The sequence below is a fragment of the Sycon ciliatum genome, chromosome 2 (assembly GCF_964019385.1).
Source record: "Sycon ciliatum chromosome 2, ocSycCili1.1, whole genome shotgun sequence".
Classification (NCBI taxonomy): domain Eukaryota; kingdom Metazoa; phylum Porifera; class Calcarea; order Leucosolenida; family Sycettidae; genus Sycon; species Sycon ciliatum.
Window position 1 is genome coordinate 5,765,345 of NC_088644.1, and position 17,138 is coordinate 5,782,482.

Below are 17,138 nucleotides of genomic sequence, written 5' to 3' on the forward strand. Positions count from 1 at the left end.
TCTACCAATTTCACCGCCTGCTTTTCGAGCAGAATCTGCCAATTTTCCCATTTTTCGAGCATTATCCACTAAGCTGCCCATTGAGCGGTTCAATAGCTATCTTTCCGCAAGGTTTCTTCTGCTCTCTCTCTCGCCTCTCTCAAGGGGTCCCGGGATACCCACGTGGCTAGTTTATGGCAGTGAGTAAGTACAGTAGTGCACTCGGTTTACAGTCCTAAAAAATACACACAACAACGTTGGAAGGCTGTTGGTTTGCGCATCCAGCTAAGCATCAGGTGGTTGAATGTCAGTATCACATCAGTCAGTATTGTGCTAGCTGTTGCACCTTCTGACTACACAACATCTTGCTTGTAACTGTTAGTGTTGGACACAAACTACGGATGACATGTAACATTCTGGTCCTTTCTTTTAAACAGCAGCAACATGTGGCCTTGCAGTAATCATTACTATGGTTCGTTATAACGAATCTGTTCGGTACAAAGGGTCAATTTGGCATGAGCTCTAACAAGGACATGGACGATATGATTATGATGAAACTCGCTATATGCGAGTTCATTATAAGTGGAGTCGACTGTATTGATATAATACAGTCTGTATCGGCTATAGAGTGACCGGATATAAGAATATATCGGCTACAGTGATATTGGTACGAAATATCAAAAGCAAAACGTATTTTATCCAGTACAAATATCACTATACTGACCCTCCAGGAAATCGCGATTCCACGGATGCAACAAATTTCGCGATTTTGGCCCAAACCCGCGATTTTCAGCAAAATCCGCTATTTCCCGCGTTTTTTGTTGTTTTCTGCACTATATCTCACATTTGTATGCACTTTTCACGCAGTTCTTTCCATGATCATGTCGGTTATTTGCACAGTACGACTCTCGAGTAGATATACGATGCAACAAATTTCGTGATTTGGCCCAAATCCGCAATTTTCTGCAAATAAATCCGCGAATTCCTGGCAAGTTCTGCATCATTCCGCACTTTTCGTCGCATTTTTTGTTACTTTCTGCCGCAATTTCTTGCGCAAGTTTTCGAGAGTTTTTTCCGCAAATTCCCGCAGGGACAGACTATAACCAATATTATCGGATGTAATGATATATCGGATATTATGATGGCAACAAGGAATCAAAATATGCATAACACATTACATTATTATTGGCTATAGTGATGACTTTAAAATACATGTTGCAATAATATCAAAGGCCCTATTTTTTTACTTTCTTCACGTTGCTTATTTTGATAGTGACACATGTACATGTACATAACAGAATTTTTTTATGGAAATGCGGGCCCTGTCAACTATGCAGCATGCTCATTTGTCAAAACGCCATGCTGGAAGTATTTCCTTGCCTTTCATGTGTCGATCGAAAAAAATCGATCGTATCGCACAATCATTATAGTGATGCATCGGTTATAGTGATAAAATCACGGAAATCAAAAGGGTACGCTATAGCCGATACAGACTGTACACCATAGCTCTAGTTCAATGTTTTGAAAATCTTTTTCAACACAACATTGGAGTACTACGGCCACCTCCTGATAGACGTGCAGGATAATTAGTTCTTTATAGTCTAAGTTCTCTAAGTATAATAGAAATGTACTCACACTGCAAGCTACAAGTCATGACTGACATGTGGCAATTGACAGTAAGATTCCACTTGGTTTACATGCGACCCAACGAGATGTGGTTCGTTTACTTCCGTATAAAGGTCAATTTTGTAAGGCCGTTCAAGATAGTAACTTGGATACTGGTTCGCTATTTCTGTAAGAGCAGAAATTTTCGGTAATCTCAGTGCCGACAATTTTTACCGAAAATAAAACGCACCAAAAATTTCCCTCCACCGAACCGCCGATTTTGGAGAGTACCGAAAATATTACACCACCGAAAATTTCTGCTTTTATAGTATCACGAAATTCGCTACATGCGAGTTTGTTATAAGTGGAGTCGACTGTAGGCCCGGAGGGTGTTACAACACGTAAAGACAAATGCAGTAAAATATTAATGCAACAGTACTCAGTAGAACTTCGAGGCTCTCGCATTTCCTCTTTCAGATATCAGAACTGCATGCTCGCATTGCTATCGCAGTATCGGACCAGACCAGCTGGCAGTGCATGGCAGACACTTACCGTCATCATGGTCATGGCACCGAAACACACCGGTAATCATTGATTGTGGTAGCAGCGCTGTTCGGCTCTATCCTGCAGGCCTGGTATGGGGAGTCACCGAGACAATCTACAACAGCAGTCTGCAACCACGTTACTTGCACTGATCCAGTATTCCTGTTACTGGTTACTGCCGCACTGAACAACGATAAAAAAAGTCAGAATCCGATCCACATGCACAGACCGCACGGGATTAAAATATGCTCGTGCGTGTGCGCACCATTTACAAGCAGCTGCTTCCTGCCTGCCTGCCCCTCTGCCTCTGGGACACGGTCGTTCAGGAAGGAGTTGTACTCGTACACGGCGCTGGTGACAGTGGTGTCAACCACACAAATCCTAGATCAGAGTAGGGAGAGGAGCAACAGTAACCGCTAGATCGTCATGTAGATCTACATGGCGTCGACCGTAGTCTAGTGTAGTCCTAGTAAGGCTAAGCAATCATACCGGTAGTGGCCACGGCGAAATCAAAAGCAGTGGACTGTACTTGCCGCGTGGAGGGTGCTACATGTATGTCGGTTCGTGGTTAGCTTGGATCGTTTTCGAGGAAGAACTGCGTTTTGGTACTTAGTTGGATTACAGAGTACAGTCAGTGTAGATCTACCAGGCACTCACTGACTCAGTGCATGCAGACAGTCTAGACTAGACTAGAGAGATACATGTAGCGATGACAAGGAAGATGCAGATCGTGATCGTAGATCTAGAAGTAGAAGTAGAACACTAGCACCGACTTGTAAAACGTTGCCGCCCGAAAAGTAAATAAATATGTTACCACGGGAGTGGAGCACGCGGCGCCTGGGGTCAACCTCCCCTCTCGTCCTCCTACATAAATTGTAGTCCTAGATCCTGTCCTGCCACCACAGCACTAGTGTCGTAGTGACCTCGCCAGCATCGAACCGCGCTGCCCAACCATAGATCTACGCATCGGAGGATCTGTGTCTTTTTTTTTGTGGCCTTGTCATTTCAAAAGTACATGATTGTTACAGTACCGGTAGTATGCAAATACGGGCTTGTGTTGTGTCAAGCAATACATTGGGCGGTATTCCACAGGTGGACTTCGTCTCGACACCGAAACGGTAGCGCTGGTTGATTGCCAGAGAAGGTTCCCGGAGAAGGTCGAAAGAAGGCTTAGCTTTGAGTGTACCGCGTCACTATCATGTCGGACCGTTCAGCTTGAATGAAGTTCCTTGGTCAGAATGACCGAGCCCTGATTGATTAGCAGCATTGTTTACATGCAACTAACTGTTGATTGAAAATCCGACTGGAGAGTGAACCCTGGCTGTGCTCGGCGAACATGCTGACTGGATTCCGAACATACGGATCCCCTGCTCCAGCGGGGTCCGGTGGAGAAAATGCGGAGCAGACGGTGGTCAGCAACTTGGGCGTGATAAACCCCCGGCGCTTCAAGACCCTGAAGCGAAACCAAGGAGTGAGCACCGAGGCAGAGAATGAGCCGTCCATGAGCCTGCGGCTGGCTCCACAACCAAGCGTAAGTAGTACTAAGTTAGTACACATACAGTGATCAGTATTGCTAGCAGCACGGGGCAACATGACAAACTACTGCTGCTACACAGAGTAACTTGTATCCGCAAACCCGAACCTCAGTGTGCACCGAGAACCGTCGGTATACCAGCGTAGGTTTGTTTGTAATTGAACAGGTGCGCTCCGAAACGTATTCTCTTCCATTCAACCTATCCGTCTGTCCGACGGATGCCGTAGTTACTAAGTTACAGAGGATGGCTCGGACCATAAATAATGCAGTACAGTCAAATAATTGGGAAGCAACGATTACCCAAGATACTGCTAGAGGTGCAGGGATGATAGAGCAAAGAAATCACATCATCATACTAAGCTACACAGAATAGCAGGAACAACAAGGAGTGGAACCCTGGATGCTTGCTAGGTTTCATTCTGCATGTGGTCATACAAATGGCAAGAGCATCTGATAATTCGTCACGAATCAAAGAACTTGTGTGACCAGTTGTTCATGGTGTAGAGCAACGGTATACATGAAAAACATCACATGGTTCTGGACATGGGCAACGCAACGTACAAGGTCATGTTTTGTAGCAAGTTTTGTCATAAAATAATGTCTTTCCTTGAAGCGATGGTGTGAAGAGGAGGTGTAGGATTGCAATGACCAGTGCGACACGTAGCATTATGTCGCTTTTTAAATGATGTCATGACACTGTAGAGGTGCCATGGAAAAGTGATATCACACGTACTCCGTGTGTGGTGCATCTGCCATTACATTAGGTGTGGAGAATGTGCTCGTCGTTGTGTTATTTCATTCACACATAATGTAATCACTGATCTGTCATGGATAATGGGAATGCTTCCTATAACACTAGACCCTACATAAGGTGACACATGGCACCAAGCCCCAAGGCCCCAGCATGCTACACCGCACCTCCCGGGGTTTGCATCACCTCAGTGGCTATCTATCAGAGTGAGGCACAGAAGGACTAGCTTCTTTTACCCGAAGGCCCACAATGATGCGGGGGATTGTTTGCTGCGTGGCTGTCCCTCACCCAGGTCGTATACCAGGACCGCCGGAAGCAATTTTTGATTGGTCCGGTAGTATCATGGCCTTTTTAAACCCTGTGTATGATATGGCGGGTACACAGTCATGCCCTCCACAGTAGTAAACATTGTGTTGGTGGCCAAAGAATTGGTCCGGTGATAACCTGATCAACCGAACCGGTTCCCGCGGGCCTGTACTGATACTATCATCAAAGTGGGACTTCGTCTACAGTACTGCCGGGCGCCGAAGAACAGAGTGCCAGAGAGCGGCCAGGCTAGAATCTCCACAAGCACAGCATACCAGTGTATACACGGTGACTTAACTGTGCATAGACTGTCATACATGAAAATAAGAACGGTCTAGGCTGGGAGGCTGACCCCCCCCCCAGTTCTTCGGCGACCGACAGTACTGTAGCTACAGTAAAACCTGTCCAAGAAGACCACTACAAACAGGACCAAGGGATGGTCTTCCAGTCAATTGACCCTGGATATGGAGACCACCTGGTAACAGAGACCACACTTTGAAGGCCCCTTCAGTGGTCGTCTTGGACAGGTTTCATTGTATGTCACACATGTCTGATGTGGGCTTGCAACAGCTCCTATAGGCACACCTGGTATTATACTGTGATAGGGTTTGTTGCCAATGCATCTCCATCCATGGTCTGCTGGTTTTGGTTTTACACTCCAGGTTTCTGCTCCTACCGAATTGCCCGACTATGAAAGCGAAGTGAACAAACTTGAGGCGGAGATCGAGGATGACGAGTGTCCCGAGCTGCTGACATTTCCCAAGGACGATATCCAGGTACATGCCAGTGGAGTGTGTGTTGTCAGAATATTGTTGCACTAAATGACATACATCGAAGCTGTAAATGGATTGCTTCAAACCAGTGGCATTCATTCCATTAAATTCTCCTCTCTGATAAAGCCTGAGGGTGTATAGTATGATTTGGAAAGGTGAGCTATGAATTTTTACAGCTTCCCACATTGTGTGTATGTTGTAGATCTATTGTAGGCAAAATTCGATCTACCCAGCAGGACTGTCAACTTTTCATCGAGAACAATAATTATTATTATTGTTGACAAGCACCTTGGTGCTAGTTACTCAGCTCATCAGCTTTACTATCCTATGCCATCAGGTAACGAGCATACCTCGGCGATTACGTACCGAGAAGTCGACTATACCGCAAGGTGCCCTGGACCAAGCCGAGTCACTATTCACACGCAAGGTAGGGTGAAATGAAAATGATGCCAGGCAGACTGGCAAGAGCACACATCTGAGTATTCTATATTGATGCACATGCGTATGAGAGTTGTGGTGCTTTATCAGAGTATTCCTGTACTGACACGTCATCGACCGGTTGATCCAGTTGGGCAAATTCCGGAAAGTAGCCGCATTTGCATGTGCTTTACATGTATGACGTTTCCATGTCTTTAATCGTGCCTCTCGCCAGTGAAAAGATGTGCTGACGAGAAGTCTGTGTGAATGGTCATGACAAAATAGCATCGTTATGAGCTGACCTGGTGATACTTGGCTACATACATGTACATTACATGTATGCATTATGCGGGTTTGTGTACAAATATCGGGCTTGAAATTGTGCGTTTGTGTTTGCATCATCCATACTGGCTGCAGTGCATCAAGAGTTATTCGTCTGATTGGCATGTTGTACGTCACAACTACTCCAAGTATGGCAGCGATTACGTTAGACTGCAAAGGTGAGCCTCCCACAAGGCTGTGCGTCTGTGGATGTGAGTGCGCGTGTGTGTGTGGGGGGGGGGGGGGGGGGATTGCCATGTGTTTGGGTGGTCTTAGGGAAGGGGCTGGAGAGGAGAGAGGGAGAGGGGTTGTTTATCAACCAGACTAGCTGGCATCCAGGTATGCGCGTGCGCCCCCCCCCCCCCCCCCCCCCACACACACACATGCAAACACACAAACACACACACACACACACACACACACACACACACACACACACACACACACACATACGCATGCGCGCACATACACACACACCATGAGGACCCGTGAAATTCTACCCATGCTGCGTGCGACTTTTCAAATCCCTGGCTTCAAACTGACCAGATGAAATCCAGTGCTGCTTTCGATCTGAGCCATGTCGCTGAAATCCTACTGTCTAACATTTGGAATTGGTTTGTGATGTTTGTTGGACAGTCCTGGTGCTGCAGCTGGCTTGCCTGAACACACGTACGAAGTTGATGCTCAAGAAGATTCTGTTACGGCAGAGGAGCAACGAGATGTGTTTGAGGTGAGAAGGTTTGTTGAGCTGCTTTGCAGATTTGTGCCCTTTCACCAGGGGGTGGGCCCACATCAGTAAAATGCACTTCTGGCACCTGTTGCCAGGAGCCATGTGATTTGGACAAAAAATGGGATTGTCAAGGCATACCCTCTCCTTTTGCTTCTTCCTCCTTGCTCACTCTATTTTCATCTTTCTTGCCGCCCTATTTGTCTAGCCTCAGACACGGGTATATGCTGTGCCATTCAATATTATAATGTAAAAAGAAAAGGACCTATAAGTTACTAGTTATAACTAACAGTCCATCAAGGTAACGAGATACAGTCAGATAGTGCGATAACAAGGTACAAAACTAACCTGGATATTGAGACATTCTATACTTATTACTATTGGCCAACATCCGAGTTTTCATTCACTATTATGTTTGACAATGCTCTTCAATACTTTCGCACTGCAGCAATCAGGAGACATGAGTACAGCTGGAAAGAAGGATGGCGGCAGCACTGTCATCAAAGAAGGCTGGTTGACCAAGACTCCTTTCTTTGACAGTGGCGGCTTTGCAGCCATGACCATGCGGGTAAGGAATAATCATGTAGTGACATGGGCAGACACCTCAGCTTCCTATCACAATATGCAGCTACGATGTGGGAACTAAACCAAAGAATGCAAGAGTTAGATTACGCAACTCCTTCTTATGCTAAAGGCCCATGGGGAATCCATAAATTTAATTTACAACTACTTATGGTCTTGTACATAGGAAAGGGACACATGAATACGAGTTATGCTGAGCACATGTACAAGTAGCTGTCCACCACCTATGGTCTTGCGTACTCCTGTTAGATGTCTATGTGTTCGTCTAGTATGCCACGTCTCGTTTCTTGGCTGACGGCCAGGTGCCTTCCTAACCAATTCGTTTTTGATGACACTCTATTACCTGTAGCAATTCAAGCGCCGGTGGTACGCCATCAGACAGAACGCGGACAAGAGCTATATCATACTCCAGCACAAGGTAACTAGCTGCAAGGCCTGCACCACATAGCCTGCCAGCAGGTGATCTGGAAGCAGGTCATCTTGAAGCAGGTAGCGAGGGGAATGTACGGTGCTGTTGTGGTATACTTTTATTGCCGCTTCAAAAAGTGCTGAGTGTAGTTGATTGGAAGGGAACCATTTTGAGTGTCACCAGAACTAGACATTGCATTTTTGATGGCAGAATATTCTCATGGTCAGCATACATAGTAGTCGCTCAGCATGCTTCTTTGCTTCACTGTGTGCTGTTTCATGTGTGTTTGTCGACCTGGTCTAGGACGACTCGACGTCCACAGCCAAGCACATGATGAGCCTTGACGCCGTCACGGCCCTCAATGAGGTAACTGTTATAGCACAGAACAGGAGCGTAGCTTCCACATCTGTGGTGTGGTGACCATCCGCCAGAGCACATCTGTGGTGTGGTGACCATCCGCCAGAGCACATCTGTGGTGTAGTGACCATGTACCACCGGCAACCACATAGTCGTCATTTTGCCTATTTGGCTATGTAGTTCCCATGACGGCCATTTGCTGGTGAGGTGACTGGACTACGTTGACTGTACATGAGCTACGCGCCTGGAGCACGTGCAGGAGAGTACAGTGGTGGACACACTATACTCTCGTGTGATGTTTAATAGAGCACTATGCTGGCTGGTTTTTGCCGGGCTGTTTGCCAGGGTTTGATGTTCAATGTATGTACCTAGCACAGGGCATGTCATGTACGGTATTTTCTCTATCAGTGAAAGCACAGCACCAGCCAGGCCAGTTTGAAACGCCGGTCACACGGTGCTGGGCAGTGTGTGATGGGTAACGAGCCTCAAGTGATCTTTAGAATTGTTGGACATCAATTTTGCAATCCTTGACCATGAAGATAGTGGTGATGTCGGAGGAACAATACTTCTGTGCCGCCTACACTTTCACAAAGAAATCTGCTCGGGACTGCTGTTAAAAAAGTCTCGAGCAATCAAGTACTGGTTGAATGTTCAGAGGCTAATGATGAATTTGAGAAAACGTACAAAGCTCATAGCTTCATAACACATAGCTTCATAACACTTCCAGTGTTTCATGGTACACCGTGGTGACAATTCAGGAGCTCTACCTGTGTGGATATGATTATTATGAGAACTTTGTGTACAATGTGATAACTAACTGACACCTATTGCCTCCTTTCTCTCAGGGTGTACTTGAAAAGAGACATGGTTTCAGGCTGCTTGCAGCCGGACGTGAACACGGTTTCATTGCTGATTCCGAGGAGGATCTGAAGCAATGGCTGGAAGCGTTGGACACATGCGTTGCACCAAATGCCCGACTGAAAGCAAGCACAGTCGACAAGAAGCAGCCAGTTGAGAAAACCCAGGACAAATCGCCCGAGAAGGCAGCGTCCAGTCCGCGCATGCGCTGGAAAGCCACCCGCACCAAAGTCAGCGCACTGGACAGAATTGATAGTGTCAGATCTAGCTTGCAGAGCAGTATGCATCCGGAGCTACTGAAGGTAATTCATGATCAGCGAAACTCTACACACGACTAGACATCGAATCCATATGTGCGTAGTCAAAATGCAGTCTCTTATGCTAGACCGATATCCTGTTAATCTGACAGATTACCTCTTATGTTGTCGGGTGTGTTTGGCCAGCCCTGTAGCGTTGCAGTGACTAGATTTCAGATGGACACATATAGTATGTAGAACCCTGATACTATTAGGATTCTAGCTAGGAAGAATCTGCAACAGAAGAAGGAGTGGGTGTCCGGACTGAACAGAAGAATACATCTGCATGGTTGCTGGATACAGTTATTGTACCCTTGCATATGCTATCCAAGTCATTTAACAGCGCTGTGGTGTTTTGTACTGAAAATTGCAGTACTCCATGCCTGTAGGAGCCCCCCCCCCCCCACACACACATGCACCATCACCACTATCAGGTCACCAGTTAAGGAGGTTTCTGTGCCCTTCAGCGCTCCCAGTTTGGCTAGACCACTGACGTACATGTATGCAATCTAAGTTGTGTACATAGCAAAGCGTTGGTATAACTAGTTTTGTCGACGTTCAATCTGTATCTCAATACAGTTTATATCTTTCATGACTATGACGGAATTCCTTGCAGTATGCCAATGAAACGGACGATGACAACGAGAAGAAACGACGTGACACGCGCCGCTACAGGATATTTGAGCTCTGTCCGGATCTGAACGTAAGCAGCTTGTCGGTCCGTTTACAGCCGTGTGTGATGTCAGACACAGGGTATGGATCAACACAGTGCAACTGTGCAGTAGCACTTATGTACTCGGGGAGTCATGTTGGCTTGGTGATAGTAGGCATGCAGCACGCAGATCTGGTCAGCTGATGATGCTCTGATCAGTACCATAGTTACTCAGGTTATTGAGAAATATTCCCAGGGGTGTAGCTCGCACGTCTGTGGTGTGGTGACCATGTACCAGAGCACATCTTGGTGTGGTGACCATGTACGAGAGCACATCTGTGGTGTAGTGACCATGTACCAGAGCACATCTTGGTGTGGTGACCATGTACCACCGGCAAACTCATAGCTGCCATTTTGCCCATTTTGACTATGTAGTACCTACATCATGTGTATGGCCGTCATTTGCTGGTGTGGTGAGCGGGCTACGCTGACTACACACGAGCTACACGCCTGATTCCCATCATGTTGTGCATCGTTCACTGACTACATGTACACAGTGATCAGCTGTCTGAGTAAGTTACAGATTGATCTCCTTCTGCACCCCCTCCTTTAGGTGAAGCTACTACACGAGTCTGACAACAGTCTTGATTTCCAAGAGGAAGAGTTGCCCAAGGAATTTCTCGGTCACCTGCGTTTCATGGTGGATTGCAAAGAGCTGCGGTTCCGAGTGGCAGACTGGATGATGACCAGCCTAGAGTCGACAAAGAGAGGCCACGTGAGTCAAACTATACTGCCATTACATGTATCGGTAACATTATATCAGTAGTGTTCTGGTGCAAACCACTGTGCTGGGTGGGGTCATAACCTATTCATTCCCTACATAGTCTTTCCTGCATGTGCATGGCTGCTTAGCATTGCTCTTGTTCTAGACGTTTGCACCGATAGCACTTCTTTCACTACAACATGATCAACTTCGCGGTGACACTTGATGATTCTGTCATCCTTCACAGGTGGAGCCATTTTTCTGCAGCCTGGCTCTGTTTGATGCCGGACGAGGCATAAAGATCTCGGAAGACTTTCACTTTGACATCAACAGCGAGTACTTGCGATCGCTGCTGGCCACGGCGCGACGGCATGGTAGTCCCACGATGCGTGGCGGCCTACTGCGTAAAATGACACGACGGCAAAAGAAGCAGCAAGGCTTGGCTGGGGCAGGAGCACCGTCGCAGCTGGCAGCAACAGGAGCAGCTCCGCTCGCCAAGCGTGCTCGCTCCCTGAATGACATCACCGAAGGCGGTGACGATGAGTTTGATGAGCTCACGGCAGTCACATCAACGTCAGAGGAGCTGGGGCCCACAGGAGCACAACAGGTAAGGGTGATCTGCTTAGGCTTGGCAGTTCTCCAAGCAGTTGATAGCATGTTTCCGACCCCCCCCCCCCCCCCCCCCTCCCGGGCCAACCCCCGCCGAGAGCAAAAAGAAATCCCTACATAGAGAAGAAAGACGGCATTTGTGATTTTAATCAATTTTAGGTACAGGTATGTAACTTGACTGGCCAGGGTGACCGTTGATTGGTGAACTTAATGTTCAGGTCTTTGTGATCATCCCGTCCTTGCAGGCTATCTTCTCTGTGACCTTCCCTAGCAACGAGATGTTCCTGGTGTTGAGGGTGGAGAAGGTCCTACAGGCTGGAAGCATATCGAATGTTGTGGACCCCTACATGAAGGCCGCTGATCCAAAGGTAAACATACAAGTAACTCACCAGCGGGGGATCACTGAGTGAACCATAGTGTGTATACTTCATAAGGAGCTCTGCAAGATGTTCTGTAAGAGTTCAATCTCTAGCAGGGCACCAGGTTAACAATTCGACGAGAACATATCCATCACTACCTTGGAAGGAATGTTACCTAAACACTATTCCTTCTCTCCTCTGTACTGTAGCGATAAAGGCTGGGTGTCTGATGGAAGGGTCATTATACTTGTGTCCGCAAAGTGGTAAAAATTGCAAATCGTTAAACTTTAGACTCGTTGCACTTTCACCTCTTACAGTAGCATACACAGACACATGCTACAGTCGACCTACCCTTATAACGATAGCCTCTATAACGATATTACCCGTATAACGATATTTTTCTGCCAAACCAAATCACTCCATTGACTTGTGTATACAATGCCTTACCTCCATAACAATATTGCTATAACTATATTACCCCTATAACGATATAAAATGGGCTGACAAATCGACATTTTCCATTTTATAACAATATCTAGCAGGGAATATGTAGAGCCCACTATCCAGGTAGAGCAAGCTTGACTTGATAAGTCGCTGGGACATGCGAAATGCAATGGGGGCACCTTGCTGTGTGCATAATATGCACGTATGTCAGTTTTTATGCTATGAAGAGTGTAAACAATGAACAAAATCCATGCATTATGACGTATGTGTATGAATGAACCAGTTACCCCTATAACAATACTACCCTTATAACAATATATCTTGGTCTGACGCAAATATCGTTATAAGGGTAGGTCGACTGTACATGGAGTTCAATTTTTTTGTTAATCCTCAAATGTATATCATGTATATCATGTGTTCTGCATAAGAGAGATTGGAAGCTTTGTCACAACTCTGAGTTTCACGTATTACTACGATCATCAGGCATGTGTTCTGCCATGTGTTCTGCAAACTTTTGTATTGCTCGCCGAGGAGATTTCATGTCTTGACCTGTCAGCATACACTTTGTTTGTATCACAGGTTGTGGAAAGGGTAAAGAGCCAGGCAAAGATCTTCTGCAATCGCCTTGGTCAGTACCGGATGCCATTTGCTTGGGCAGCAAGGTAACACTCTTATGTATGATAGAGAGCGAATTGGATGTGAACATGTGTATCGGGATATTTTATTTATTTATTTATTATTTTACTTCACCAGATACGCAGGCATTTCTGCCTTCTCGTCTAACCGTACAGCTTGACTAAAATTATAATATGAAGAAGTGGGGTCTTATCGAAGAATGAGAATTTCTATGACAGATAGAGAATACTGTAAATATACAAATTTTCGGCAGCTATTTAATTTCGGCTATATTCGGCACCGACCCGAAACGCCTAAATTAAAACGCCGATGAAAATTTTCACAGCATCTGTCGCACTATACTATGCCCTCTACCCACGCCGAAAATAAATCGCCGCCGAAATGTCAAAAATCGTGAAGTGCCGAAATTTTGCAGCGCCGAAATTTTGTATATTTACAGTAGGCACTAAGTCAGTATGTTTGGACTGGTATGCACGGCAGCATGTACTTCAGAGATGCAAAACTGTGTCTGCTGTCTTCCGTCATGCACTTCATTATTGATACATGTACTCTGCATGCATACATATATCTCCTTCAGGCCTCTTCTGAAGAACGGACAGATGGACTTTTCTGCAGAGTTTACTCCTTTCTTTCGGCAGGTGAGGTGATTTCTGTACCCTGGATATTCTGCGCACCATGGCCAGTGCCTTAAGTTCAACGGGTTATCTTCCATGTGTATATCAAGTACATAATGAATATGCTTTTCTGTGGAAAAATTGCTCTTTTCTGAGATTAATCCACCTGTGGAAGTCGCACTTGAGCATTGATCACAGCATGAGAACCGTGGTCACAACTAAATGCTAGAAGTCATCTATTTAGTATTCTGTTAGCTCTCGATGATTTACAATGTAGTGCCATGAGTGGTGATGAGTCAGAGTTAATCAGGCAGGTGCTGTCATTTTCAGATGGACAATGCCACAAATGCCCGTTTCAGCTCTTGATTGGTTGCTAAAGGAGCAATAAAGCATTCCCACTTTGTGCTTATCTTGCTATGCATGTACCAGGAACGAGAGCGACTAACGGATGATGACATGGTCCGTCTTCTTCAGGACCATAAGCTGTAAGTCAGAGTTACAATGTCCATTCTTGTTTGAATTATGTCATTGGTGCCGAGAAGGATGGCACAGATAGGATTGAAATTGCGAGGAATTTGGGCTGTTGCATCCAGGCCTTCTTCCGATTCTCTATTAGATTGCGCCCTGGACGAAGTGTTGACTTATAGATTTTATGGTGATTCTACAACCTTGTAATTATAAGAACATGACTAGGTTCTCTCTTTGCTTCAGGCACAGAGTATCTACGAGTTATGTCACAACTAAGCAGTTTCTTGGTTCTTCTCTGCATGTATATAAGGCCCTGCACCCAGGAGTATTGACTATTGAGCAATCTCTTGAGCTGCCACAACTTGCTTCAAATGAGTCGCTACTGTCTTATTATATTCTTGATTCAGTGGCAAGTTGCGACCAACTGTGGTCCCGGCCGATGTTCTTGATATCAGCTTGAAGGAAGCTCCAAAGTCCATACCAGGTGAGTGGTTAGTCAAGATTGCCGCGAACAGTATTAGAGGGGTTAGGCCGATACCCTATCCCCACCTCAGCCCCCGCCCCCAATACATCAAGAACTATGATGCTGTATCGCAAAGTGATACTGTAATAATTATTATACAAATTTTCGGCAGCTATTTAATTTCGGCTATATTCGGCACCGACCCAAAACGCCTAAATTAAAACGCCGATGAAATTTTTCACAGCATCTGTCGCACTATACTATGCCCTCTACCCCACGCCGAAAATAAATCGCCGCCGAAATGTCAAAAATCGTGAAGTGCCGAAATTTTGCAGCGCCGAAATTTTGTATACCGTAAAGTACCGCCAGAGCGCCCCACCATCTCGTCCTTTCGTGGTCGTCTTGTGGAGGTGGTTCCTGTCTGTAGGTCATACGACACGGACCTTGTACACACATTGCAGTCAATCCGTTTCCAGTTTACCTTCAAGCGGATGCGAGCTCCACATAAAAACATGCCAAGTGTGACCTTAGTACACGAAGGTTCTCACACCGTACAAACTTTGTATCATTCTGCCATACGATTGTCTTCCCTTGGCTGTAAAATCAAGGTGGGGCGCTCTCGCGAGACGGGGCGCTCTGGCGGTACTTTACGGTATTTACAGTAGATGGTTGGAGACAAGTGTTGAACCTTTCGCAGACATGCCTCAAGAAGAAGTACCAAAGCCATGGCCCACAGGCCTGACGTTGGTCTGAGACCTCTTGTAGCAGCAGTGCTGGTCACTCTCCAGACCATGAACACACCGCTCCCTGACACTCGTACGTCCTACGTCGTGGTCGGAGTCAGCTAAAAAGGTGATTGGTATCACTCTTAGCCCAGAGGAATGAGCTCTGGTTAAGCTATCTCAATTCGGTAGCTGATTCCTTGAAATAGACATGGGTGTTAGACTGTTAGCACTGTCAATGAAATAGGCCTAAGTAATCCAGTCACAAGGACTTCATCAAACCGACACCACAGGCACTCCGAGGGATCTGCACCAATCCTCACACATGCAGTGGCACCTTACAGTCTTAGGTTTGCTTATACATGTACAGCTGTTGACTTACCTACGTTGCTTTGCGGCTGTTGGTAGGTTGTCTGACTTCATCGCTGGTTCCAGTCAAGCCGTTCTCGGGGACACTGCGTACTCACTCCATGGGCACTGGGTTGATCCGCGAGGTAAGGACAGCCAACACAATGCTACTGTGTCATCATACATAGGTACTACTGTACATAGCTTGTAGCAGGCCAATATTCCGTTCTTGTAGCCCACCTACATCATGGCAAACAAGGAAGGCAGGTCAGTACTGTACGGCAAGTGACATCACTTATTTGACCAATTCTAGGATCCGAATGCAATTGTTTGTAAGATGACTTGGCAATTGTTTGTTTTACAACCAATAATACCATACTTCAAACCCGTTCTGTTGAGCCTCTGCGCAATGCGTCATATGCCGTGGTTGCTGCCACAAGTATGGTTCGAATACTATCGGTCTAGTTCCTATTCTACTGGCATTTCAGTCCCCTCTCCGATTTACTGTGCTGTGTGCTACACACCTTCTTGCTATATAACTTACAGATCCAAGAAGTGGTGCCACTGCAGGTCTATGACCCACACCCGCACAACTACATCAATCTGTCCTACAGAAACCTGCTCTATGTGTATCCTATCTCAGTCAAACTGGATCCGCAGAAAGTCAATACGAGAGTAAGTAGTGATCATGTGTATGACTTCACTTGATTTCTGTGCACAGTAGGTAGTGAAGGTAAAGCAAGAGGAATTATCAGGCTTTCAGTACCGCTGGTAGTCAATGATGTGTAAAGGTATACCCGCAGGACATGTAAAAGGTATACCCGCAGGGCATGTATGACTGTGTGTGACCAGGTATGAATACTCAAGTTCCCAGTGGAGCAATTTAACAGGGGTATGTCTGTAGCCCACTCAAACTACTACAGGCCACTGGTGCACATCACAGTGAACTAATTTCAATTATCGAATGTTCACAAATACAACAATGCACTGAAGGACATGTGTGACCTTTTTTTTCACTGCTACGATGGTCATGATTGTGTCATTGCTGGCTCTATCCACCGAACATGAAGCCCTTTGGAGGATTACAGACACCTGTCTATCAGCAATATGACATTTTGTGTGTGTATGTGTGTGTGGGTGCATGCGTGTGTGTGTGTGTGTGTGTGTGTGTGTGTGTGTGTGTTTGCGTGTGTTTGTGCACACTGGACTACTCTTGTGCTGTAGGCACGCAATATCACCTGCTACATTCACGTGAAGGACACAGATGAACCTGGCCACACTCCGTTGCAGGTAAGCCGTGAAAAGCAGATTGATTTGTTTCATGATTTACACAAAGCAAACTCGTTGTTGTCTGGCGTTGCATTTATAGTTGATGTGCAGTCAACTTTGTGAATAACAACCTCAGGCATAACAACAACTTAACAGTGCAATCATGTGACTACATATGAGTACATTCTACTTAATCACAAGATTGACTTTTACATTACTCATCAGTTCCTTTCCTGGAAGAACTCCAGTATAACCTGTGTTTGCCGGACCCCGTACCAAACAGGGTCCTGTCTTCATATTAGGACAGCTTCCGCTGCACCAGGGTCGTCCGCT

General features: G+C 46.0%; 1 protein-coding gene across 1 annotated transcript in view; it reads left to right on the forward strand.

Annotated features, from left to right (window-relative positions):
• The first annotated feature begins 2,899 nt into the window (after positions 1 to 2,899).
• The window catches only part of LOC135808142 (dedicator of cytokinesis protein 11-like), a 41,752-nt gene continuing 27,513 nt past the window's right edge, over positions 2,900 to 17,138 (forward strand). The window contains exons 1-20 of the mRNA XM_065321287.1: positions 2,900 to 3,658; positions 5,381 to 5,494; positions 5,829 to 5,918; positions 6,326 to 6,408; positions 6,866 to 6,959; positions 7,405 to 7,524; positions 7,888 to 7,956; positions 8,251 to 8,313; positions 9,150 to 9,464; positions 10,075 to 10,161; positions 10,724 to 10,885; positions 11,121 to 11,480; positions 11,728 to 11,850; positions 12,865 to 12,947; positions 13,499 to 13,559; positions 13,965 to 14,020; positions 14,411 to 14,487; positions 15,597 to 15,682; positions 16,083 to 16,211; positions 16,761 to 16,826. Of these exons, the coding sequence (XP_065177359.1) occupies positions 3,464 to 3,658; positions 5,381 to 5,494; positions 5,829 to 5,918; positions 6,326 to 6,408; positions 6,866 to 6,959; positions 7,405 to 7,524; positions 7,888 to 7,956; positions 8,251 to 8,313; positions 9,150 to 9,464; positions 10,075 to 10,161; positions 10,724 to 10,885; positions 11,121 to 11,480; positions 11,728 to 11,850; positions 12,865 to 12,947; positions 13,499 to 13,559; positions 13,965 to 14,020; positions 14,411 to 14,487; positions 15,597 to 15,682; positions 16,083 to 16,211; positions 16,761 to 16,826 (2,433 nt within the window). The 5' untranslated portion in view covers positions 2,900 to 3,463. The remainder of the gene's footprint in view (positions 3,659 to 5,380; positions 5,495 to 5,828; positions 5,919 to 6,325; positions 6,409 to 6,865; positions 6,960 to 7,404; positions 7,525 to 7,887; positions 7,957 to 8,250; positions 8,314 to 9,149; positions 9,465 to 10,074; positions 10,162 to 10,723; positions 10,886 to 11,120; positions 11,481 to 11,727; positions 11,851 to 12,864; positions 12,948 to 13,498; positions 13,560 to 13,964; positions 14,021 to 14,410; positions 14,488 to 15,596; positions 15,683 to 16,082; positions 16,212 to 16,760; positions 16,827 to 17,138) is intronic.